Source organism: Scyliorhinus canicula, chromosome 2 (genome assembly GCF_902713615.1).
Source record: "Scyliorhinus canicula chromosome 2, sScyCan1.1, whole genome shotgun sequence".
NCBI classification, from domain to species: Eukaryota; Metazoa; Chordata; class Chondrichthyes; order Carcharhiniformes; family Scyliorhinidae; genus Scyliorhinus; species Scyliorhinus canicula.
In genome coordinates this window covers 130,337,404-130,364,594 of record NC_052147.1, presented here as the reverse complement: position 1 = coordinate 130,364,594, position 27,191 = coordinate 130,337,404, and the positions used below count along the sequence as shown (strand labels likewise).

The following is a 27,191-nucleotide window of genomic DNA, read 5'->3' as shown; positions in this document are numbered from 1 at the left end:
ATGAACGCCGCCATATCATTGATCCAGGCCTCCACACTTGGGGGCCTCGCATCCTTCCAGTGAAGCAAGATCCTCCGCTGGGCTACTAGGGACGCAAAGGCCAGGACACCGGCCTCTTTAGCCTCCTGCACTCCCGGCTCCACTGCAACCCCAAAAATTGCGCGTCCCGAGCCTGGCTTGACCCTGGATCCCACCACCCACTGGATCGACACAGTACTAGCTACCCCCTTCCAAAACTCCCCCAGCGCTGGGCATGCCCTAAACATATGGGCGTGGTTCGCTGGGCTCCCCGGGCACCTAGCACACCTGTCTTCGCCCCCGAAAAACCTACTCATCCTCGTCCCAGTCATGTGGGCCCTATGCAGCACCTTCAACTGTATGAGGCTAAGCCTCGCACAGGAAGAGGAGGAATTCACCCTTTCCAGGGCATCCGCCCATGTCCCCTCCTCAATCTCCTCACCCAGCTCCTCTTTCCATCTACCCTTCAGCTCCTCCACCGAGGCCTCATCAACCTCCTGCATTACGCGGTATATGTCCGAAATCCTCCCTCCTCCAACCCACATCCCCGAGAGCACCCTGTCCCTTATCCCACGTCGGGGCAGCAAGGGGAACCCCTCCACCTGCCGCCTGGCAAACGCCCTAACCTGCATGTACCTGAACATGTTCGCTGGGGGGAGCCCAAACGAGTGCTTGCCGTGGCCTTAAAACATTTTCAACTCGAAGGGGCTTCTTGCAATACATGGGCAGCAGGGTAGCATGGTGGTTAGCATAAATGCTTCACAACTCCAGGGTCCCAGGTTCGATTCCCGGCTGGGTCACTGTCTGTGTGGAGACTGCACGTCCTCCCCCTGTGTGCGTGGGTTTCCTCCGGGTGCTCCGGTTTCCTCCCACAGTCCAAAGATGTGCGGGTTAGGTGGATTGGCCATGCTAAATTGCCCGTAGTGTCCTAATAAAAAAGTAAGGTTAAGGGGGGGTTGTTGGGTTACGGGTATAGGGTGGATACGTGGGTTTGAGTAGGGTGATCATGGCTCGGCACAACATTGAGGGCCGAAGGGCCTGTTCTGTGCTGTACTGTTCTATGTTCTATGTTCAAACCTCCCCTCTAACTCCCCCAGGCTCGCGAACCTCCCATCCACAAACAGGTCCCTCAACCTCCTAATACCCACCCAGCCCAGAAATCCGCCATCAATCTCCCTGGGACAAACCGGTGATTCCCCCCGTATCGGGGACTCCATCGAGCCCCCCCCGTGGCATCTCCACTGTCCCCAAATTTTGAGGGTAGCCACCACCACCGGGCTCGTGGTATACCTCGTTGGAGGGAGCGGCAACGGCGCCATTACCAGCGCCTCCAGGCTCGTGTCCACACAGGACGCCATCTCCATCCTCTTCCATGTAGCCCCTTCCCCGTCCATTACCCACTTACGCACCATCGCTGCGTTGGCAGCCCAATAGTACCCACAGAGGTTGGGCAGCGCCAGCCCCCCCTATACCGGCCCCATTCCAAGAACACCCTTCTCACCCTCGGAGTCCCATGCGCCCTCACAAATCCCGTAATACCCCTGTTAACTCTCCTAAAAAAGGCCTTAGGGATAAGGATTGGAAGGCACTGGAACAGGAACAAAAACCTCGGGAGCACCGTCATCTTGACGGACTGCACCCTACCTGCCAGTGACAGCGGTAACATATCCCACCTTTTGAACTCCTCCTCCATCTGCTCCACCAACATTGTGAGGTTGAGCTTGAGCAGGGCCCCCCAGCTTCCAGCCACCTGGACTCCTAGGTACCTGAAGCTCCTCCCTGCCTGCTTCAGTGGGAGCCTACCAATCCCCTCCTCCTGATCCCCTGGGTGCACCACGAACAACTCGCTCTTACCCAGGTTGAGCTTGTACCCAGAAAAGCCCCCAAATTCGCTGAGAATCCTCATCACCTCCGGCATCCCCCCCACCAGGTACGCCACATACAGCAACAAGTCGCCCGCATAAAGCGACACTCGATGCTCCTCCCCACCCCGCACCAGGCCCCTCCAGTTCCCTGACTCCCTCAACGCCATGGCCAGGGGCTCAATTGCCAACGCAAAGAGCAAGGGGATCAGGGGACACCCCTGTCTCGTCCCCCGGTATAGCCGAAAGTACTCCTACCTCCTCCTATTCGTGGCTACACTCGCCATCGGGGCCTCATAAAGCAACCTCACCCAACGAACAAACCCCTCCCCAAACCCAAACCTTTCCAACACCTCCCACAGATATCCCCACTCAACCCTATCAAAGGCCTTCTCCGCATCTAATGCCACCACTATCTCCGCCTTCCCTTGCACAGCCGGCATCATAATATCGTTGAGGAGCCTTCGTATGTTGGTATTCAACTGCCTTCCCTTTACAAACCCCGTCTGGTCCTCGTGAATGACCCCCGGCACACAATCCTCTATTCTTGTGGCTAAGATCTTTGCCAGCAGCTTGGCGTCTACATTTAGCAGCGAGATCGGCCTATATGACCCACACTGCAGAGGGTCCTTGTCCCGCTTAAGGATCAAGGAAATCAGCGCCCGTGACATAGTTGGGGGCAAAGCCCCCCCCTCCCTTGCCTCATTAAAGGTCCGGACCAACAGGGGGCCCAACAGGTCCGCATACATTTTATAAAATTCGGCCGGAAACCCATCCGGCCCCGGCGCCTTCCCCGACTGCATGCTCCCTATCCCTTTAACCAGCTCCTCCAACTCAATCGGCGCCCCCAGTCCCTCCACCTGCCCCTCCTCCACCTTCGGAAATCGCAGCTTGTCCAAGAAGTGCCCCATTCCCCCCTCCCTCCACCGGGGGTTCAGACCGGTACAGTTCCCCATAGAAGTCCCTGAAGACCCCATTAACGTCTACCCCCCTCCGCACCACCTTCCCATCTCTATCCGTAACTCCCCCAATCTCCCTGGCCGTGTCTCGCTTTCGGAGCTGGTGTGCCAGCATCCTGCTCGCCTTCTCCCCATATTCATACACCGCCCCCTGTGCTTTCCTCCACCGAGCTTCCGCCTTTCTGGTGGTCAGTAGGTCAAACCTGGCCTGAAGGCTACACCGCTCCCCCAGCAATCCCTCCTCTGGAGCCTCCGCATATCACCTATCCACCCTCACCATCTCCCCTACCAATCTCTCCCTCTGCTCCCCCTATAGGTTCAGATGGAAATCAACTACCCTCTAATCACCGCCTTCAATGCTTCCCAGACCGTCCCCACTCGGACCTCCCCGTTATCGTTGACCTCAAGGTACCTCTTGATACACCCCCGAACCCTCCCGGCCACCTCCTCGTCTGCCAGCAGCCTCACCTCCAAGCGCCAGAGCGGATGCTGGTCCCTCTCCTCCCCCAGCCCGAGGTCCACCCAGTGCGGGGCATGATCCGAAATGGCAATGGCAGAGTATTCAGCATCCTCCACCCTCGAAAACCCCCCCCCCGCTGCTCAGGACAAAAAAAAAATCAATCCTCGAATAGGCCTTATGCACGTGGGAGAAAGACGAGTACTCCCTGGCCCTTGGCCTCGCAAACCTCCAGGGATCCACCCCTCCCATCTGATCCATAAACCCCCTCAACACCTTAGCTACCGCCGGCCTCCTACCCGTCCGGGACCTGGATCGATCCAATGAGGGATCCAGCACCATGTTGAAGTCCCCCCCCAGGATCAGGCCCCCCGCCTCCAGATCCGGAATGCGGCCCAACATGCGCCGCATAAACTCCGCACCGTCCCAGTTTGGGGCGTAAACATTCACCAACACCACCCGCTCCCCCTGCAGCCTACCACTCACCATCACATACCGCTCGCCACTGGCCAGCGTCCCCCGCTCGGCCTGTTCCCCACGGCGGCAACCACCCCCCCTCCCCCCTCTGCATACTCCAGCTCCTTCCTGGCCATTTCAGCAGCAACCCGGTACCCCCCCAGCACCCCTTCCTGGCCATTTCAGCAGCAACCCGGTACCCCCCCCCCTCAGGGCTAGGACCCCCCCTAGCCGCGCCCCTCCCTCCATAGCACTCCCGTGAGCCAGCTAACGTCGGTTGACCCCGGCGACTCCCGCCACACCTCCGACCCCTTCCCACGTGGGACTACTCCTCCTCGTTCGTGCCCCCCCCCTCCCTTGCGCGGGAAAATAACAACAAGCAAAGGCCCGCGCTTCTCAGCCCCGACCACGCCCCCATCATCCCGCAGCGCGGGAAACCAGAGAAAAGCCCGCGCTTTCGCCCTGCCCAACCCCGCCTCCTCTAGGGCAACTCCCATTGCCAGTCCCCACCACCAGCTCCCCCGCACTCCCAGTTTACCTTACCTGCCCGAACCCGTCCACCAGACCCATACAAAAAGACATAAAGACATCGCCACACCCACCCTAAAGCCAACACACATCCTCCAGAGAAAAAATTAGACACAGTTGCATTTACATACAAAACCCCCATCCCTGACCCTCAGTTTGAGTCCAGTTTCTCAGCCTGCACAAAGGCCCACGCCTCCTCCGGGGACTCAAAATAATGGTGACAGTCCTTGTAGGTGACCCACAGACGCGCCGGCTGCAACATGCCAAACTTCACCCTCCGTCTGTGGAGCACCGCCTTCGTCCGGTTGTACCCGGCCCTCCGCTTGGCCACCTCCGCACTCCAGTCCTGGAAGATCCGCACCTCCGTGTTCTCCCACTTGCTGCTCTGCTCCCTCTTGGCCCACCGGAGCACGCACTCCCGGTCAATGAACCGGTGGAACCGCACCAACACCGCTCGCGGCGGCTCATTCGGCTTGCGCCTCTTAGCCAGTATTCTGTGGGCCCCCTCCAGCTCCAGGGGCCCCTGGAAGGACCCAGCTCCCATCAACAAGTTCAGCAAAACGACCACATAGGCTGCCAGGTCCGACCCCTCCAGCCCCTCCGTGAGGCCTAGGATCCGCAAATTCTTCCGCCTCGACCGGTTGTCCAGCTCCTCGAACCGCTCCTGCCATCTTTTATGAAGCGCCTCGTGCATCTCCACCTTCCCCGTGACGGCCACGGCCTCATCCTCCCTTTCGGAGGCCTGCTTCTGCAGCTCCCGGATCGCAGCTCCCTGGGCTGTCTGGGTCTCCATCAGCCCCCTGGTGGTTACCTTCAACGACTCCAGCAGCTCCACCTTAAGCTCCTGGAAGCAGCGCAGAAGAGTCTCCTGCTGCTCCTGCGTCCACTGCCTCCACTCCTCGCGGGCTCCGCCGGTCGCCATTTTGTTTCCCTTCCCCCGCTTTTCCAGGGGCGCTGCCACCGCTTTTCTGCTCACCCCACTCCTGGTCCGGACCATAGAACCCTGGGGATCTACTGCAGACCCCTTCCCACGTCGGGAATCGTCGAAAAAGCTCCGTTGGGGGCCCTGAAAAGAGCCCCAAAGTCCGTTTCTAGCGGGAGCTGCCGAACATGCGGCTTAGCTCCGCATAGCCGCAACTGGAAGTTGTAGAGCCCATGGTTTGAGAATGCGAAAAGGTAACTGGCAATAGCAATGCAGGCAGAGACAAAATTGGTGTTGTGGATCTTAAGAATTTATCCTGATTTGCATATTTTCACCCTTTTCCAACACAACCCCAAACAACATTTCTCTTAAAGTCAAAATTCAGCTAACTGCTGCTTAAGACTTTTGTTTCACATGAAATTTTGTGACACTGTATCCCCATTACCCTACCCTCAAAAACTCGGCTCTCCTCCAGAGTGCCAACCCTATTTCAATTTACAAATAATTTAAATACTTCCGGATATTTAATTCCACCTGCCATTGCCCATCTTATCAATATATCTCTTTATAGTTCCCTTTCTCGGAAATAATTATCTAAATTTTGACACCGCTCCCTCTAAACCTCTAACCACATCCTTGGATTACACATGCACACACACTCACAGGCAATGAAGTCACCTTGGAACTAAACATTGGGGTACATCATTACCCACTTCCAAATACTCTGAAAACTGTCATCAATTTCTACTTTATTATTTTCTGTACTTGCAGCATTTTGTTTTAAGGTGATGGCCTAGTGGTATTGTCACTGGATTAGAAATCCAAAGTCCAAGGGCAATTCTCTGAGTAACTGGGTACAAATCCCACCAGGGTAGATGGTGAAATTTGAATTCAATAAATATGTGGAACTAAACGGCTATTCGTGACCATGAAACCATTGGATCTTACAGTAAAAACCCATCTCATTCACTAATGTCCTTTAGGAAAGGAAATTTGTTGTCCTCACCTGGATGTGCCTATTTGTGATTCCAGATCCACAGCAATAAGATTGGCTCTTAAATGACCTGACAAGCCACTCAGTTTAAGGGCAATTAGGGATGGGCAATAAATGCTGACCCAGCCTGCGACACTCATATTCCTTGAATAATTTTTTTTCAAACTCATATTTTGTTTTATAATGTACCTGTGAAGAGCCTTGGGACACTTTATTATGTTACAGGAACTATATAAATAGAAGTTATAGTCTGTTTGCTATTGTAGCTCATGATGTAATCGGAAAAGAATGATATCCAAAACAATTTGACCAATATTTCCTAATCATCAATTAATATAAATTACATTTATTATGAACAGGAAAAGAAATTCACATTGTTTCAAATATGTCCATTTCTAACAAATATGTCCATCTCTAACAAATATGTCCATCTCTAACAAATATGTCCATCTCTAACAATTTAACAGCACCTTGCGAACAACTAGTGAAAGCAGCACGGCTGAGTCAAGATGAAGCTGTGAAAAACTGGAACAGGAGCAGGTTCCGATGACCTGGGAATCTGTTGCAAGTGAAAATACAGGTTAACCACACAGAGCAGCCCACCAGCAGTGTACCAATGGGAAAATAATTGATGAATAGCCATTTGGATAAAGTCCCAGAGGGCAGGTCAGCTTTTTCAGATGTGGGGTAAAATTAAGACTCAAATAAGAGCAAAAAATATAAAAAGGAACAATCTGAAAGGCACCTGTACCTCGTCATTTAACCAGTTGTAATTACACAGAGTTCCAATGTCCTTTCGTGTTATCCTCAGTTTGAAGCCAGTGCTGAGTACTTCGTCAGACTCTCCATAGTCAAGGGCTTTCCTTACCGCCTCCACCATTTTCTGGAACAGAAGACCGCAAGTTACCAAAGCTGCAAATAGAAAGCAAAAAACAAACACTGCAAGATCACTTAGCACAGGGGTGGGCAAACTTTTCCGTCCAAGGGACGCATTCAGAAATTCACAATTTTAAAGGGCCGCATAGTATATTAATTAATAGTCCCGGTTGTAACCAATTAGCGTGCGGCATATACCTCAGCGCTTCCCCCGCCGGCATCCTGCCTTTAGCCCTCTTTTTCTCTACTTTTCAAAAATGGCGCTTCACCCGGTTATGATTCTGGGCGCCTCATATAGAACATAGAACAGTACAGCACAGAACAGGCCCTTCGGCCCTCGATGTTGTGCCGAGCAATGATCACCCTACTCAAGTCAACGTATCCACCCTATACCAGTAACCCAACAGCACCCCCCCCCCCCCCCCATTAACCTTACCAAAAAATTTTAAAAAAAAATTTTTTTTTTTGATGACTTGATCTTGGTGGGCCGCATAAAGACCTTTGGTGGGCCGCATGCGGCCCGCGGGCCGTAGTTTGCCCACCCCTGACTTAGCAGCTGTGAGGAGAAAAATCAGGGTGGAACTTGTCTGAGAATGGAAAAATAAACAGTTGTTTTTACAGGGGTCAATTTTAATGGGAGGGTACAGCAAACAGTAAATTTGCCTAATGATGCCACGGGAGAAATTGAGCTCTCAGTTCTGATTTTGATATGCAAGGGAAAAATTCTGTCTGAATGTGAGAGGAACAGTGCTGTAGTCTCTCCGGATGTAATTTTTTTCAAAACCTCTCACATTTGATCTCTTCCCAATCTGCGGTGTTCAAATGAAAAGAGCCAAGTATTCCTAGTCCCTTCTATCTAAACGTCGTCGGCCTTGATATCACTTCAGTGCCCCTTTTGTACCTTCTCCAAGACTTTACCCGCCTTTCTGAACTGAGGCATTAAAAACTGAACATCATATTCAAACCAATTATTGTATCAATCTTACTTTCTTGTCAATTTTCTTTCACTCCAGGTTCTTATTTATAAATCCTACATCCCCGTTAATGCTTTTCTCTAAAAGTAGCTTCATCAAATTAGTTTTCACACGTTAGAAGAACTGTGAATCTGAATCCCCAAATCCCTCTGATTCTCAAAGTTTTGCCAGTATATTTAATCACTTTACTCTTCTTAAATTGTTTATTTATATTTCTCCACCTTCCATTTAACATCTCTCTAGCTAACCTACTAATCTGTCTGTGGTCACCTTCTTAACTAAACTGGGCTCCAAATGTTTGTGCCTGCAACTTCTAGTGTTCCTCCTATCAGATCATCCACATATATTGAGAACAGACCCCACAGTGACGATTGAGAACAGGCCCAACAGTGACGAATGACACCATGATTTAGAATACTCCTTTCTGAAACACCTCGATTGACCTTCTACTCTGTTGCCCTCGTTACCAAGTTCCTGGTCTGTGCCACATTCACTTTAATATCATGCGCCTTAATTGGATCAATTGGTTTCCTATGTAGCATCTTATCAAATGCAATGCCTTTTTCAAGTGTGCATTACCTCTCCTGATTCAAACCCATTACATCTATCTCCCCTTATTTTTTTTTCATGTTGAAGTCTCTGTAATATGTATCTTAGCTATACCTCCGTAAATTGGGGAAGATCTCCTCTTTGCTCTTTACTTAAGATGTTTAGATTTTCTTTTAGGATTTGAGAGGACTGAAATTTGACAGATGCTGTTGCATCTCCTTCATCCAGGTACAATCGCGCTGCCACTTCATCTGATAGGTCACGTTCTATATTCTGCTCCTGAAAAAAGAGAAAATGAAGAGAGAATCACAAAAATAGAGACAACACACTAAATGCATTGCTTGTAAAAGTAGTGGGTGACTAAGGCGGATAAAATACAAAGCCTCAGGTTTGATCTCTGGTTCCTTAATGAGCTGGTTTCAGCCCAAGTAGCAGCTCAATGTCACAAATGGCGCCAGTGCCCCAACTAGAGAAAGACAAAATCAGCTACTGGTCCTGATCATAATCACTCAATGCAGGACAGAGCTTTGCAAATACATTAGGGACAGCTGCTTGTTCAGAGAGCACCTGTGTAGCAGAGTCAGTACCTACGAAGGGGAACATGAGAAGGAAAGAAAAGAGGTACGATATGAGGAGAACAATAGTTGCTTTGAGAAACCCAAATGCGTTACAGACAGGGTAGAGGGAGAACTGAAATCATTGCACCTTTCCCCCTACTGGGAGGAAGATGCGGATGTTTCTTAGCCTCTCCACCCCAGAGTGTGAGAGATTCCCTTGAAGAGATGAAGGTTCAGTACGTCACGAAGTTAGACACTTGCAGTTTCTTTAGCAGGTCAAGCTTCTTTACAGGAGGGCTTGGAATCAGAATAAGGTTGAAAGACTTTTAAGATGCAACAGTGTGGGCAGCACAGTGGTTAGTATTGCTTCCTCACGGCGCTGAGGTCCCAGGTTCGATCCCGGCTCTGGCTCACTGTCCGTGTGGAATTTGCAAATTCTCCCCATGTTTGCGTGGGTTTCACCCCCACAACCCAAAGATGTGCAGGGTAGGTGGATTGGTCACACTCAGGGGCTAAATTGCCCCTTAATTGGAAAAGAATTAATTGGGTACTCTAAATTTATTTTTTAAAAAGATGCAACAGTCTCCAGGTTTAAAAAGATGTGGGTCTACTGCCGTTCTGATGCACTGCAGCTGATGTTGTGTAAATTCACTGTATGAAAGGGGCAGTCTAAAAGATGATTGTCTTACCATAGAACATTACAGCGCAGTACGGGCCCTTCGGCCCTCGATGTTGCGCCGACCCGTGAAACCATCTGAAGCCTATCTGACCTACACTATTCCATTTTCATCCATATGTCTATCCAGTGATCACTTAAATCCCTTAAATTTGGCGAGTCTACTACTGTTGCAGGCAGGGCGTTCCACACCCCTACTACTCTCTGAGTAAAGAAACTGCCTCTGACATCTGTCCTATATCTACCACCCCTCAATTTAAAGCTATGTCAGGGCAGCACGGTGGCCTAGTGGTTAGCACAACCGCCTCACGGCGCTGAGGTCCCAGGTTCGATCCCGGCTCTGGGTCACTGTCCGTGTGGAGTTTGCACATTCTCCCCGTGTCTGCGTGGGTTTCGCCCCCACAACCCAAAAATGTGCAGAGTAGGTGGATTGGCCACTCTAAATTGCCCCTTAATAGAAAAAATAATTGGGTAATCTAAATTTAAAAAAAAAAATTTAAAGCTATGTCCCCTCGTGTTGGTCATCACCATCCGAGGAAAAAGACGCTCACTGTCCACCTTATCTAACCCTCTAACTATCTTATATGTCAGGGCAGCACGGTGGCCTAGTGGTTAGCACAGCTGCCTCACGACGCTGAGGTCCCAGGTTCGATCCCGGCTCTGGGTCACTGTCCGTGTGGAGTTTGCACATTCTCCCCGTGTCTGCGTGGGTTTCGCCCCCACAACCCAAAAATGTGCAGGGTAGGTGGATTGGCCACGCTAAATTGCCCCTTAATTGGAAAAAATAATTGGGTAATCTAAATTTATAAAAAAAACAAAAAAAAACTATCTTATATGTCTCTATTAAGTCACCTCTCAGCCTTCTCCTCTCTAATGAAAATAACCTCAAGTCCCTGAGCCTTTCCTCGTAAGACCTTCCCTCCATACCAGGCAACATCCTAGTAAATCTCCTCTGAACCCTTTCCAAAGCTTCCACATCCTTCCTATAATGTGGTGACCAGAACTGCACACAGTACTCCAGGTGCGGCCACACCAGAGTTTTGTACAGCTGCAGCATGACCTCGTGGCTCCGAAACTCAATCCCCCTACTGATAAAGGCTAGCACACCATATGCCTTCTTAACAGCCCTATTAACCTGGGTGGCAACTTTCAGGGATTTATGTACCTGGATGCCGAGATCTCTCTGTTCAACTACACTACCAAGAATCTTGCCATTAGCCCAGTACTCTGCATTCCTGTTACTCCTTCCAAAGTGAACCACCTCACACTTTTCCGCATTAAACTCCATCTGCCACCTCTCAGCCCAGCTCTGCAGCTTATCTATGTCCCTCTGTAACCTATAACATCCTTCAGCACTATCCACAACTCTACCGACCTTCGTGTCATCTGCAAATTTACTAACCCATCCTTCTACACCCTCTTCCAGGTCATTTATAAAAATGACAAACAGCAGTGGCCCCAAAACAGATCCTTGCGGTACACCACTAGTAACTGAACTCCAGGATGAACATTTGCCATCACCCACCACCCTCTGTCTTCTTTCAGCTAGCCAATTACTGATCCAAACCGCTAAATCACCTTCAATCCCATACTTCCGTATTTTCTGCAATAGCCTACCGTGGGGAACCTTATCAAACGCCTTACTGAAATCCATATACACATCAACCGCTTTACCCTCATCCACCTGTTTGGTCACCTTCTCAAAAAACTCAATAAGGTTTTTGAGGCATGACCTACCCTTCACAAAACCGTGTTGAGTATCGCTAATCAACTTGTTCTTTTCAAGATGATTATAAACCCTATCTCTTATAACCTTTTCCAACATTTTACCCACAACCGAAGTAAGGCTCACAGGTCTATAATTACCAGGGTTGTCTCTACTCCCCTTCTTGAACAAGGGGACAACATTTGCTATCCTCCAGTCTTCCGGCACTATTCCTGTCGACAAAGACGACATAAAGATCAAGGACAAAGGCTCTGCAATCTCCTCCCTGGCTTCCCAGAGAATCCTAGGATAAATCCCATCTGGCCAAGGGGACTTATCTATTTTTACACTTTCCAAAATTGCTAACACCTCCTCCTTGTGAACCTCAATCCCATCTAGCCTGGTCGACTGTACCTGAGTATTCTCCTCGACAACATTGTCTTTCTCCAGTGTAAACACTGACGAAAAATATCCATTTAACGCTTCCCCTATCTCCTCTGATTCCACACACAACTTTCCACTACTATCCTTGATTGGCCCTAATCTTACTCTAGTCATTCTTTTGTTCCTGATATACCTATAGAAAGCCTTAGGGTTTTCCTTGATCCTATCCGCCAATGACTTTTCGTGTCCTCTCCTCGCTCTTCTTAACTCTCCCTTTAGGTCCTTCCTGGCTAACTTGTAACTCTCAAGTGCCCTAACTGAGCCTTCATGTCTCATCCTAACATAAGCCTTCTTCTTCCTCTTGACAAGTGCTTCAACTTCCTTAGTAAACCACGGTTCCCTTGCTTGACAACTTCCTCCCTGCCTGACAGGTACATACTTATCATGGACACGCAGTAGCTGTTCCTTGAAAAAGCTCCACATTTCGATTGTACCCATCCCCTGCAGTTTCCTTCCCCAACCTATACAGCCTAAATCTTGCCGAATAGCATCATAATTGCCTTTCCCCCAGCTATAACTCTTGCCTTGCGGTATATACCTATCCCTGCCCATTGCTAAAGTAAACATAACCGAATTGTGATCACTATCATCAAAGTGCTCACCTACATCTAAATCTAACACCTGGCCGGGTTCATTACCCAGTAACAAATCCAATGTGGCATCACCCCTTGTTAGCCTGTCTACATACTGTGTCAGAAAACCCTCCTGCACAAAAACTGACCCATCTATAGTACTCGAACTATAGTATTTCCAGTCAATATTTGGAAAGTTAAAGTCCCCCATAACAACTACCCTGTTACTCTCGCTCCTGTCGAGAATCATCTTTGCTATCCTTTCCTCTACATCTCTGGAACTATTCGGAGGTCTATAGACAACTCCCAACAGGGTGACCTCTCCTCTCCTATTCCTAACCTCGGCCCATACTACCTCAGTAGACGAGTCCTCAAACGTCCTTTCTGCCGCCATAATACTTTCCTTGATTAACAATGCCACACCCCCCCCCTCTTTTACCATCTTCTCTGTTCTTACAGAAACATCTAAATCTTGGAACCTGCAACAACCATTCATGTCCCTGCTCTACCCATGTCTCCGAAATCGCCACAACATCGAGATCCCAGTTACCAACCCATGCTGCAAGCTCACCCACCTTATTCCGGATGCTCCTGGCGTTGAAGTAGACACACTTCAAACTAGCATCTTGCTTGCCGGTGCCCTCTTTCAAACTTTTAACCCTATCCCTGACCTCACTACTCTCAACATCCTGTACACTGGGACTACAATTTAGGTTCCCATCCCCCTGCTGAATTAGTTTAAACCCCCCCGAAGAGCACTGGCAAATCTCCCCCCAGGATATTGGTACCCCTCTGGTTCAGGTTAAGACCATCCTGTTTGTAAAGGTCCCACCTACCCCAGAATGAGCCCCAATTATCCAGGAAACCAAAACCCTTCCTCCTGCACCATCCCTGTAGCCACGTGTTCAACTCCTCTCTCTCCTTATTTCTCACTTCGCTAGCACGTGGCACGGGTAACAACCCAGAGATAACAACTCTGTTTGTTCTTTCTCAAATCCCCATCTCTCTTCCTACCTATGTCGTTGGTACCTATGTGGACCACGACTTGGAGCTGCTTCCCCGCCCCCTTAAGGATCCCAGAAACACGACCAGAGACATCACGAACCCTGGCACCTGAGAGGCAACACACCAACAGTGAGTCTCTTTCGTTCCCACAGAACCTCCTGTCTCTTCCTCTAACTATGGAGTCCCCAATGACAAGTGCTCTGTTCCTCTTCTCCCTTCCCTTCTGAGCAACAGGGACAGACTCTGTGCCAGAGACCTGTGCCCCATTGCTTACCCCTGGTAAGTCGTCCCCCCCAACAGTATCCAAATGGTATACTTGTTATTGAGAGGAACGACCACAGGGCATCCCTGCACTGCCTGCCGGTTCCCTCTCGTTCCCCTGACGGTAACCCATCTACCTTCTTCTTTTACCTGAGGTGTGACTACCTCCCTGTAACTCCTCTCAATAACCCCCTCCGCCTCCCAAATGATCCGAAGTTCATCCAGCTCCAGGTCCCCAACGTGGTTCTCGAGGAGCTGGAGTCGGGTGCACTTCCCGCAGATGTAGTCAGCAGGGACACTCGAGGTTACCCTTTCCTCCCACATTCTGCAGGAGGAACATTCAACTGCCCTAACCTCCATCCCCACTGAACTAACTTTCCAACTACTGGCTACTTAGGCTCCCTTCCAACTATGGTGTTGGCCTTACTTTGAATAATACAACCTGGACTATTGTTTCCAGCTTTCAACTTGGAAGCTTGAGACCACTTCTGTCTTTGTTTCTGAAAATACTCATTCAAGCTAGGAATGCAGTCCTGAATGACTTAGGATATGGGTGTTGACACTTTTTAGTCTGAAATAGGTCCCATTGTCTTTTTGAGACACTATGGTACTTTGAATCCTCGAATCAAGTCAGGTGGCCCTAGGCAGCCACCTCAGTACTCCATCACTGTCTATTTTAAAAGGAAGTTAGTTCTGAAGATCTCAAACTGATTGCAGTTCATGTTTTTAAAGTTATGAATAGGACATACTTTTACGGGCATGACATGCCTCCACCATGCAGGAAAAAAAAAATTCAAGATTAAATTTTTAAATTTTTTTTTAAACATTGCTTGCATGGTAAATCGAGAAATGCAACCACATATTTTACACTCATTCATTCCATCACCCACACTTAATCTTCAGTTTTCTTTTCAAACTCAGATGAAGCACAACTAGAAGTGAAGATCTTTTGGCATTAGGGGTGGCTTTCAGGCAGGTTTGTTGACAGGACTCGAATGCCTTTTATTCCCCACTTTAAAAATTCCCAGTTATGTTTTGTCTAGTGGGCTAGAATGGTCATTCTGATCTGGTGATGGTGCTTTGGGAGCTTCAAGACCAACAGGCACGTGCCTTCTGGTGAGCTGTGGGGTTAGAGGAGATTCAGGCTTGCCTCTGCTTTCCTAGAAAGAGTCGCCTTTCACAGGTTGAAGAAAAATGTTTGGACCATGCAAATTTCTGCTCCTGCAGTGTTTGCTGCCTGCACATCTCCCTTCAATGGCCACTTCCCCAACCCATGGGTTCAATAGATCAGTTTCTGGTACATTGCCAAATCTTATTTCTGGGATGATAGTGGGTTGTAAACTGGTTTTAAACTCTGGAAGGGTTGATTGACTTCCAGCACCTATATTCAGTGATGATGTGGAGATGCCGGCGTTGGACTGGGGTGAGCACAGTAAGAAGTCTTACAACACCAGGTTAAAGTCCAACAGGTTTGTTTCAAACACGAGCTTTCGGAGCACGGCTCCTTCTTCAGGTGAATGGAAAGGCTTGTTCCAGAAATGTTTATATAGACACAGTCAGAGATGCCCCGGAATGCGAGCACCTGCAGGCAATCAAATCATCAAAGATGCAGAGAGAGAGGTAACTCCAGGTTAAAGAGGTGTGAATTGTCCCAAGCCAGTTCAGTCGGTAGGCCTCTGCAAGTCCAGGCTTGTTGGTGGGGGCCGAATGTAATGCGACATGAATCCCAGATCCCGGTTGAGTCCGCATTCATGCGTGCGGAACTTAGCTATAAGTTTTTGCTCAGCAATTTTGCGTTGTCGCGTCTCCTGAAGGCCTCCTTGTAGAATGCTGACCCGGAGATCAGAGGCTGAATGTCCTTGACTGCTGAAGTGTTCCCCAACTGGAAGGGAACAGTCCTGCCTGTTGATAGTCGCACGATGCCCGTTTATTCGTTGTCGCAGTGTCTGCATGGTCTCGCCAATGTACCACGCTTCGGGACATCCTTTCCTGCAGCGTATGAGGTAGACTACATTGGTCGAGTCGCACGAGTATGCGCCGCGTACCTGGTGGGTGGTGTTTCCACGTGTAATGGTGGTGTCCATGTCGATGATCTGGCATGTCTTGCAGAGATTACCCTGGCAGGGTTTTGTGGTGTTGTGGTTGCTGTTCTGAAGGCTGGGTAATTTGCTGCAAACAATGGTTTGTTTGAGGTTGCGCGGTTGTTTGAAGGCCAGTGGGCTCTGAAGCTGAATTTGGTAAATTTTGAAATTTGAACTTAACCATTTGGTCTTTTAGTGAGAAATTCTACACTGACTGCACTTGTATTTCCCTTATGGTGTTCACAATTGCGGTTGCGTTTAGGACATAATGGGTGAGATTCACCGTTGCCCTACATCAATATCAGAATCGGTGATCGGGTGGAAAACCCCTTCAGACGCCAGTTTGATGCCGGTTTTCTATACTCCGCCCACTCCGAGATGGCATCATTGCGTTGCATGCCGCACGCTGTTGCATTGGAGCGGCCCTGAAGGCCCTCCCCCATTGCTCCGCCCCTGATGGGCCGGGTTCCCGACCGCACTTGGGGACATGAGGTCTCAGCAGTCGGGAACCCGATGTGACGACTGCAGACTGTGACCAGCACTGCCACACAATCGGTCGGGTGCCATGCTGCTGGCCGGGGGGGCTTCCGCGAGGGCTGGGGGGACCAGTAGGGGGTGTCCAGGGAGGGGCAGTATTTGGCAGGTCAGGTCTGCGCAAGGCCGGCGCCAAGTTTTACGGCATGACCACTGCAGGTCATGCAGTTTTGGGCAGCACGGTAGCATGGTGGTTAGCATAAATGCTTCACAGCTCCAGGGTCCCAGGTTCGATTCCCGGCTGGGTCACTGTCTGTGCGGAGTCTGCACGTCCTCCCCGTGTGTGCGTGGGTTTTCTCCGGGTGCTCCGGTTTTCTCCCACAGTCCAAAGATGTGCGGGTTAGGTGGATTGGCCATGATAAATTGCCCTTAGTGTCCTAAAAAGTAAGGTTAAGGGGGGGTTGTTGGGTTACGGGTATAGGGTGGATACGTGGGTTTGAGTAGGGTGATCATGGCTCGGCACAACATCGAGGGCCGAAGGGCCTGTTCTGTGCTGTACTGTTCTATGTTCTAAGTCATTGCTGTGCGCATGCGCAGCCACGGACCCGGCCATTCTCCAGCCGTGGGAGCAGGGAGTTTTCCCTGGCGTGGCTGCTAGCCCCTCATCGGTTGGTGAGGGTTGTCTCCGATTTTGGCCACAGTTCCCACGCCGGCATCGGCACTTAGGCTCAAAATTGGAGAATCCAGCCCAGAATCTATCCTTTACCTTCAGTGATAAGTTTCCCTACAATCTGTCCCATGTCCTCTCGGACAAGACAGGTGACCATCCAATTTCTGCTATATTCCCATGGCACTCGACCAGGTGAAGCATTACCCTCACTCTCCGAAATTCGGCATGGTTTACTTTGGCCGTTGCAAATTTTACTGGCTTTCCTTTATCCATTTTAATCCTTACTGGCTCGACCACCCTCTGCAGGATTTTAGATGTTTCCTCAGTCCTCTTCAACTGAGCAGGATTTTGCTTGTTTTCCTCAGCTTCGCATCTCCGTGGACTGCTCTGAATCATCTGGACACAATGCCATGCTTCCAGCTAAGTGACTGCTCAGCAACTGGTCAACGCCCCAACCCCACCCCCAGCATTGGTAAGCTCGGAATTACGTGAACTGTCACTACCATGGTGACCGACGTACCGTGCAGGTAAACTTTAACGGAGGGAAATTTCAAGCATTCTGCCAGTAAGCCCTTTTACCAATATTTGTACTTTCAGGTGGCATCTCTGCAACCTTTGCTCCAAATAGAATGTGAAGATGCCAGAGGACAGCACTCTTTTCTCAGGGCTTGGGACACAAAAGGAGCCATTTTCCCTTTGGGCAAAGAAAAATTCTGGTAGGTACACGCGTCCTAATTTGAATTCAAGTTTAAAATCCTCATGGTTACAGACACTGGTTCAGCTACAGAGACAGAGGGCGCGATTCTCCGCTCCCCACACCGGGTGGGAGAATCGCGGGAGGCCGGGCGAATCACGACACGCCGCGCTGGCACCCCCCGCGATTCCGCCCCCCCCCCCCCCCCCCCCCCCCCCCCGGCTCGGATAATCGGCGGTCGCCATTTTTCACAGGGACCGGCGATTCTCCGGCTCGGGTGGGCCGAGCGGCCTGACGTCCCCGACTTGTTCACGCCAGCAGCAACCACACCTGGTCGCTGCCGGAGTGAACATGGCGCCAAAGGCTCGTTTGTGGCTTGTGGGGGGCGGAGAGGGGAGTGAGCACCACGGCCGTGCTCGGGAGGGGACTGGCCCGCGATCGGTGCCCACCGATCATCGGGCCAGCGTCTTCAAGGGACGCACTCTTTCCACTCTGCCGCCCCGCAAGATCAAGCCGCCACGTTGGAGCCGGCCAACCTGCGCATGCACGGCTGACGTCATTAGGCTCGCCGGCTGCGCCATTCTCGGCACGCCAGGCCTTGATGCCAGCGTCAAGGCCGGCGGCCGAGATTTACGGCACGCCGCTCCTAGCCCCCTTGGGGGGGGGGGGGGGGGGGTGAATAGGGTGCGAGGAGCGGCTTCCGACGCCGTCATAAAACTCGGCCGAGTTCACGACGGCCTTCCCGATGCCGCGCGGGAGCGGAGAATCGCGAGCAATTTTCTTTTTGGCGTCCAGATTTTCCATACTGAAAACACTAAGTGCATCTTCCCAACTGATTTACTATCCAGATTCATTCTTTTAAAAGTTGGAGAATGATCAAGTTTTTCGTCCCGATTCTACTTTTCTCTTCAGCCTGTTTTTGTATCGTCCACCTCAAACCTTTCTCTCCGTGGCTTATAGGAGTTATTAAACCCAAGTTTATTTTGAGCTGGACTTCCGGTGGCGTTAGCGAGCAGGGCGGCTGCAGCAAGAAGAGCTACCGCCGGTGGCTACGATTTGCGGCGATTTTGTGGATTTCCCCGAGTCTTCACGCACCCCCCGAACTATCGTTGGCCTTTGGGGCCGTCACAAGCAGCCAGCGGGACCGGTTTAAAAACCGGCGAAGAACCCCACGCGGGTGTCGGGCGCTGAGGCGCTGGGCCCAGCGCGGCGTCGAGGTCAGAGCAGCGGGGGCGGAGCTACGAGGAGGCCGAGGCAGCAGGCCCGAGGCCAGGGCTCAATGTAGGTAGGGTGCTCCACATCGGATGGCTCCCACCTAGGAGGAAGAAAGAAGGCTGAAGCCTGGTCCCAGGGGAGCTCTGGGTGAATGGAGAGGAGAAAGAAAGAAGGTTTAAGGAAGTTTGGTGAAAGTTTTTTTTTTCTCTCCCCTTTTTTAAAAAAAAAGAATAATTCAGATTGATGAAGGACAGGAGGGTGGAGGGGGAGAGAAGAGAAAAGAAAGAAAATAAAAAACAATAAGCTGCTAAAGGACGTGAAGAGCAGCGTCGAAGGAGGAAACGCGGGTTCGCCACTGAAGGAGAAGACGAGCAAAAGTGTTGACAGGATGGCGGAAGCCGAACTGCAAAGCGGGGCCGCACTACTTACGGTGGAGAAGATGACCGAGGTGATGGCGGTGGAGCTGGTAAAACAGTTTGCGAGGCACATGGAGGCCTTGAGGAAGGAGACGGCGGTCGCATTGAAGTCAGTGGTGGAGGAGGCAATCGCCCCAGTGAGGGTGGCGGTGGGAAATGCAACGGCCGAGGTGAGAGAGCAGGGCGAGAAGATGAAGGAAGTGGAGGAGGCTGCGTCACGACTCAGCAACCAGGTCACCTCGATGGGGGACGAGCTGCGGAGGGTGGTGGAGGTTAACAGAAGACTCCAAGCAAAGCTTGAAGACTTGGAAAACCGTTCAAGGCGGCACAATTTGAGAATTGTGGGCTTGCCCGAAGGGACAGAGGGCCCAAGGCCAACACAATACTTTGTTCAGAAGTTGGCGGAGCTGATGGGGGAGGGTGAGAACCCCTCCCGGTACGAACTAGACCGAGCCCATCGGTCATTAAGGCCGAAGCCCAAAGTGAACGAGCCGCCAAGTGCAGTAATTATCTGCTTCCATAAGTTTTGCATAAAGGAGAAGGTATTTAGCTGGGCGAAGCAGAAGCGGGATGTGCTGTGGGATGGTACTACGGTCCGGATCTACCAGGACTTGACGGTGGAGTTGCAAAAAGACGAGCGGCGTTTGGGCGAGTGAAGGCGGCATTGTACAAGAAGGGGGTGCAATTTGGTATGGTATACCCGGCGAAGTTGAGGGTAACGTATAACGGCAATGACTTTTATTTTGAGACAGCGGAGGAGGCTGAGGCGTTCGTGAGGGCAGAAGGCTTGGGACAGACGTGAAGAGCGTAACTGGAAGAGAGACTGTGGACTGTGTTTGAGCAGCTGGAAAATGTATAAATGTTACAACTTTCTTTTTACTGATTTGTATTGTAATTTACTTCTCTTTGCATTGTTACAGAGTTCAAGTTAATGGTGGGTTGATTAGCGTTCTGTGTTACGACGGTTAAATGTTATGTTAGTGAATTGTAGGGGTTGGATTGTTGGGTTTGTTTTGTTGTTTCTTTCTCTGGGACTGGGTGGAAGAGGACGATATGTCTTGGCGGGGGGAGCCACCCGCTCTAGCTAACTAAAGTCAGCTAGTGAACGGAGGTGAGGTGAGAGGAGGGCTGCGGACATTGGAGCCTGGATAGCAGGCTTCAATGGGCCTACAAGGCGAGCAAGGGGAGGGGAAGGAATTGATGCTGGGGTGTGTTTTTTCAAGAGGAAATGTAGGGGAGTTCTTGGGAGGGAGGGGGGGGGGTTCGATGTTAATAATGGATAGGGGCGGGTCAGGCTTATGGGGCAGGGCCCGGTGGTATGATGATGGTGGATAAGAAAGGTGAGGGGGGTGAGAGACCCCCAGTAAGGATAGTCACGTGGAATGTGAGAGGGCTAGGAGGTCCGGTCAAGAGGTCAAGGGTGCTTGCGCATCTTAAAAGTCTGAAAACCGACGTGGCAATGCTGCAGGAGACTCACTTGAGGATGAAGGACCAGGTAAGACTTAAAAAGGGTTGGGTTAGCCAAGTGTTTCACTCTGGATTTGATGGAAGGGCTCGAGGGGTAGCGGTGTTGGTCAGCAAAAGGGTACGCTTCCAGATGGAGAAGGTGATGGCAGATCGGGGGGTAGATATGTGATTGTGGCAGGGGCGCTGGAGGGGAGATTAGTGGCGCTGTTAAGTGTATATGGTCCCAATTGGGACGATGTGGCATTCGCGAGGAAGGTGTTTGGGGCCATTCCCGACTTTGACACACACGAGCTGATTATGGGGGGGACTGGAACTTGGTGCAGGAGCCAAGGTTGGACAGATCACGGCCGCACTCGCTGGTCCCATCAGGGGGGGACGAAAGCGCTGGCTGGGCTAATGGTGGAAATGGGAGGGGTGGACCCTTGGAGGTTCCTACACCCAGGGGAACGGGAGTACTTGTTTTTCTCAGCAGTCCACAAGGTATACTCGTGGATCGACTTTTTTGTGGTGGGAAAGGCTTTGCTGGCTGGAGTCAAGGGATCGGAATACTCTGCAATTGCAGTGTCTGATCACGCTCCACATTGGGTGGATATAGTGCTGGAGAAGGGGGTAGCGCAGAGACCGGGGTGGAAACTGGATGTGGGGCTCTCCACCATGGGATGAGACAGGGATGTCCTATGTCCCCCCTGCTGTTTGCACTTGTGATTGAGCCGTTGGCCATCGCATTAAGAAGTTTGGGAGCATGGAAAGGAATAGTGCTGTGGGGGAGGGAGATAGAGCATAGGTTGTCCTTATATGCCGACAACTTGCTGCTGCATGTGTCGGAACGGAGTGCGTCGATAGGAAGAATATTGGAGTTACTGCGAGTATTTGGGTCTTTCTCGAGGTACAAGCTGAACCTGGACAAGAGTGAGTATTTTGTGGTGTCTCGGGCGGGGGGGGGGGCCTGCCATACCGTAGGGTAGGGACTCACTTTAGGTATCTGGGTATGCAGGATGCCCGGGAGTGGGGGAGGCTTCACAGGTACAACATCACTAGTTTGGTGGGGAGAGTGAAAGCCGACCTGGCGAGGTGGGATGGTCTCCCTCTGTCACTGGCGGGTCAGGTGCAGGCAGTTAAAATGAATGTGTTTGCCGCGATTTCTGTTTATTTTTCAATGCCTACCGATTTTCCTGCCAAAGTCTTTTTTCAGGGCGATTTAGGGAAGGATTACCTCGTTCATATGGGGAAGGAAGGTGGCCAGAGTGAGAAAGGTGCTGCTACAGAGGGGAAGGCAGGCAGGGGGTTTGGGTCTCCCGAACCTGATGTACTACGACTGGGCGGCGAATGTGGAGAAGGTGCGTAGCTGGGTCAGAGGGGATGATTCCCAGTGGGTCAGAATGGAGGAGAGTTTGTGTTGGGGGTCCCGGCTGAAAGCACTAACAGCACCGCTCCCGATAGCTCCGGGGAAATACTCAGGGAGTCCGGTAATAATAGCTTCATTGAGAATTTGGAGGCAGTTTCGGCAACACTTCGGGTTGGGGGCAGGGTCAAGGGAAATGCCGATTCGGGGGAACCACAGATTTGAGCCAGGGAGGTGGGATGGAACTTTTCGGAAATGGGAAGAAAAGGGGATTAAGACGCTAAAAGATTTGTTTCTTCGGGGTCGGTTTGCAGGATTGAGGGAGCTGGAAGCGAAGTATGGGCTGGAGCAGGGAGAAGTGTTTAGATACATGCAGGTTTGGGATTTTGCCAGGAAGGAGATAGAGCTTCCCGGAGGAACCGGCCTCCACATTGCTGGAGGAGGTGCTGACGTCAAGGGGACTGGAGAAGGAGGCAGTGGCAGCGGTGTACGGAGCTATTTTGGAAGAGGATAAGGCACCACTGGAAGGGATCAAAGCAAAGTGGGAGGAAGAGCTGGGAGAGGTTATAGAGCAGGGGTTCTGGTGTGAGGTGCTCCGGTGAGTGAATGCCTCCACCTCATGTGCGAGGTTGGGGCTGATACAGCTGAAGGTGGTATACAGAGCGCACCACACGAGGGCAAGGATGAGCCGATTTTAGAAGATGTGTGTGAGCGTTGCCCGGGGGGGGGGGGCGCTAATCACGTTTATATGTTTTGGTCCTGTCCAAAGCTTGGGCTGGACTGGAAGGAGGTGTTTAGGGTAATTTCCAAGGTGGTGCATGTGAAGCTGGACCCGGGTCCCCGGGAGGCCATTTTTGGGGTGTCGGATCAGCCAGGGTTGGAAACGGGTGCGGAGGCAGATATCATAGCCTTCACCTCGTTGATCGCCTGAAGGAGGATCCTGCTGGGATGGAGAGCGGCCTCTCCACCCTGTGCCCTGGCGTGGCGACGGGACCTCTTGGAATACTTGACCCCTGAGAAGGTTAAGTTCGAACTGAGGGGAAGCTCAGAGGGGTTCCACAAGTCATGGGCGCTATTAATTATGCACTTTCAAGAACTGGATAACATTGAACATTAGTTGGGGGGGAATGTGTGGGAGGGTTGGGGGGAGGGTTGGGGGGAGGGGGGCTGTGTATATTAAGGATGACTATGGGTAATCCAGGATTCCTTTTTGTCATTTGTTTATGTAAACATGCGGGCTGATGTTTGGGGTTTGGTGGGAGGATGGAATTGTTATTGTTATGGAGTTTGACATATTTGTTGCTGATTATTGTTTATTGTTGGTGGGTGTAAATTCGGGAGAAAATGTGGAAAAGGAGAATAAAAATATTTTTTTTAAAAAGATTATTTTGAGCTAGAGGTTTATGGATAAATTTATGGTGTCATAGAATCCGTACAGTGCAGAAGGAGGCCATTTGGCCCATCGAGTCTGCAATAACCCTCTAAAAGAGCACCCCACACAGGGTCGGGTCTTCACTCTATCCCCACAATGCAGCAACCCAACCCAACCTTTTGGACATTAAGGAGCAATTTATTCTGGCCAATCCACTTAACCTGCACATCTTTGGACTGTGGGAGAAAACTGGAGCACTCGGAGGAAACCCATGGAGACACAAGGAAAAAGTGCAAAATCCACACAGTCACCCGAGGCCGGAATTGAATCCGGAACCCTGGCGCTAAGAGGCAATAGGGCCATTGTGCCGTCCGATTATAGTCCTATGGCTGTTTCTCTGGGTTTTGAAACTCTTTGCTCCTTGACGTGAATTTTTATGCAAAGAGAGGTGCTGAATCCATGGTAAGTAACATAGGCTGTATATATTACGAACAAGATTTACAATACAATTCCAAATACTCCTCCACTCCCCTAAGCGTCTCCTTCCTCAACCTGTAACCAGGCCGGGGTTTTTATGCCGCTTTGGCTCACCTTGTTAAGTGGAAGCCCGGCTCCCTTTAAGGGGAAATTCATATTCCGGGGAGGTCATGTGAAACCACATGGTCCTGATCATGGGACCTATTGGGGTTACAACAAGAAGTTTGAACTTATTGAGGAGAATCACTTCTCTGAGGCTCTCATAGGTAGAATCTATCTTATGTAGCTGTACCCATCAGTAAACAGCAAGTTGCTTAACATTTTATAAGTTTGTCCAGTCTGCTTTTTTAAGATTCAGAGTTTTTTGCGGTACACCCCCAGGAACAGCTCGCACGCACCGAGAATAGAACATTCTATTAATCCTATAGTTTGGTGAGCTCTTGTCAGACAACGGGGATTGAATTCCATGGGCTTTTCGTGTTTTACAGTAGAAGGGTCCAAACCTCAACTGGCCACTACAACTGCTTTACCTTTTCTAATGGGAGTAAAAATGCTTCCACATCCCACTCATCTCACATTGGCATCGATTGGAAGTACTTTAAAGAGTTCAGAACTCGATCCTGAGCTAGGGTAATTTATCTCACTAGGATGTGCTTTCACTGGGTATAGTGGCCTTTTCCTATTTAGTTCGAGCTGCCTAAACTCCTTCTTGTTTTTCTCTCTCTGGAAATCTTGTTCTATCTTCCTTTCTTGGAATTCTAACGCCTTCTCCTTCCATTTTTGTCTCCCTCTCTTCCCATCACTTAGGTCTTTTCTTTCCTCCTTTTATTCCTTCTCACTCTCTATTTTCCTTTCTTTTGCTTAAGAGTCCTAGCTCTAATCACTCTTCCAGGCACATTTTAGCTAAGGTAACTCATTTAGGGGCAAACAGGGGCTGTTTAGCACACTGGGCTAAATCGCTGGCTTTTAAAGCAGACCAAGCAGGCCAGCAGCACGGTTCGATTCCCGTAACAGCCTCCCCCAACAGGTGCCAGAATGTGGCGACTAGGGGCTTTTCACAGTAACTTCATTGAAGTCTAATTAGGGCAGCTAATTCTGTAAAGTAAGAGGGGATGGAGGCTAGGGCAGTTGCATGCTCCTCCTGTAGGATGTGGGTGGTGAGGGAAACCACTGGTGTCCCCGCTGACTATACCTGCGGGAAGTGCACCCAGCTCCAGCGAGACTGTGTTAAGGTACTGGAGCTGGAGCTGGATGAACTTCGAATCATCCGGGAGGCAGAGGGGGTTATTGAGAAGAGTTACAGGGAGGTAGCCACACCAAAGGTACTGGACATGAGTAGCTGGGTTACAGTCAGGGGAAAGAAAACTAACAGGCAGACAGTGCAGGGATCCCTCATGGCCGTTCCCCTTCAAAACAAGTATACCGTTTTGGATGCTGTTGGGGGGGGATGACCTACCGGGGGAAGGCCCCAGCGGCCAGGTCTCTGGCACTGAGTCTGGCTCTGGGGCTCAGAAGGGAAGGGGGGAGCATAGAAAAGCAATAGTAATAGGAGATTCAATGGTTAGGGGAATAGATAGGAGATTCTGTGGTCGCGAGCGAGACTCCCGAAAGGTATGTTACCTCCCGGGTGCCAGGGCCAGGGATGTCTCGGATCGTGTCTTCAGGATCCTGAAGGGGTAGGGTGAGCAGCCAGAAGTCGTGGTGCACATTGGTACCAACGACGTAGGTAGGAAAAAGGGTGTGGAGGTAATAAACAAGTTTAGGGAGTTAGGCTGGAAGTTAAAGGCCAGGACAGACAGAGTTGTCATCTCTGGTTTGTTGCCAGTGCCACGTGATAGCGAGGAATAGGGAGAGAGTGCAGTTGAACACGTGGCTGCAGGAATGGTGTAGGAGGGAGGGCTTCAGGTATTTGGATAATTGGAGCGGATTCTGGGGAAGGTGGGACCTGTACAAGCAGGACAGGTTGCATCTGAACCAGAGAGGCACCAATATCCCTGGGGGGGAGGTTTTCTAGTACTCTTCGGGAGGGTTTAAACTAATTTGGCAGGGGAATGGGAACCGGATTTGTAGTCCAGCAACTAAGGAAGCCGATATTCAGGACGCCAAAGCACGTAATGATGCAGTGGGGAAGGTAACACTGACAAAGGAGAGTACTTGCAGGCAAGGAGATGGGTTGAAGTGTGTATACTTTAATGCAAGAAGCATCAGGAATAAGGTGGGTGAACTTAAGGCATAGATCGGTACTTGGGACTACGATGTGGTGGCCATCACAGAAACTTGGATAGAAGAGGGGCAGAAATGGTTGTTGGAGGTCCCTGGTTATAGATGTTTCAACAAGATTAGGGAGGATGGTAAAAAAGGTGGGGGGTGGCATTGTTAATTAGAGATAGTATAACAGCTGCAGAAAAGCAGTTCGAGGGGGATCTGCCTACTGAGGTAATATGGGTTGAAGTCAGAAATAGGAAAGGGAATAGGGATAACCCTGGGAATTACAGGCCAGTTAGTCTTACTTCGGTGGTAGGCAAAGTAATGGAAAGGGTACTGAGGGATAGGATTTCTGAGCATCTGGAAAGGAACTGCTTGATTAGGGATAGTCAGCACGGATTTGTGAGGGGTAGGTCTTGCCTTACAAGTCTTATTGACATCTTTGAGGAGGTGACCAAGCATGTGGATGAAGGTGAAGCAGTGGATGTAGTGTACATGGATTTTAGTAAGGCATTTGATAAGGTTCCCCATTGTAGGCTTGTGCAGAAAGTAAGGAGGCATGGGATAGTGGGAAATTTGGCCAGTTGGATAACAAACTGGCTAACTGATAGAAGACAGAGAGTGGTGGTGAATGGCAAATATTCAACCTGGAGCCCAGTTATCAGTGGTGTACCGCAGGGATCAGTTCTGGGTCCTCTGCTGTTTGTGATTTTCATTAACGACTTGGATGAGGGAGTTGAAGGGTGGGTCAGTAAATTTGCAGATGCTACGAAGATTGGTGGAGTTGTGGATAGTGAGGAGGGCTGTTGTCGGCTTCAAAGAGACATAGATAGAATGCAGAGCTGGGCTGAAAAGTGGCAGTTGGAGTTTAACCCTGACAAGTGTGAGATTGTCCATTTTGGAAGGACAAATATGAATGCGGAATACAGGGTTAACGGTAGGATTCTTGGCAATGTGGAGGAG

The 27,191-nt window shown here is 50.5% G+C and overlaps 1 protein-coding gene across 1 annotated transcript in view; it reads right to left on the bottom strand.

The window, feature by feature from the left end:
* Nucleotides 1–27,191, bottom strand: part of LOC119958255 (sentrin-specific protease 2-like) — a 145,106-nt gene that overhangs the window by 39,336 nt on the left and 78,579 nt on the right. Inside the window, exons 11-12 of the mRNA XM_038786692.1 lie at nucleotides 8,710–8,874; nucleotides 6,948–7,079 (exon numbers count right to left, since the gene is read on the bottom strand). Of these exons, the coding sequence (XP_038642620.1) occupies nucleotides 6,948–7,079; nucleotides 8,710–8,874 (297 nt within the window). The remainder of the gene's footprint in view (nucleotides 1–6,947; nucleotides 7,080–8,709; nucleotides 8,875–27,191) is intronic.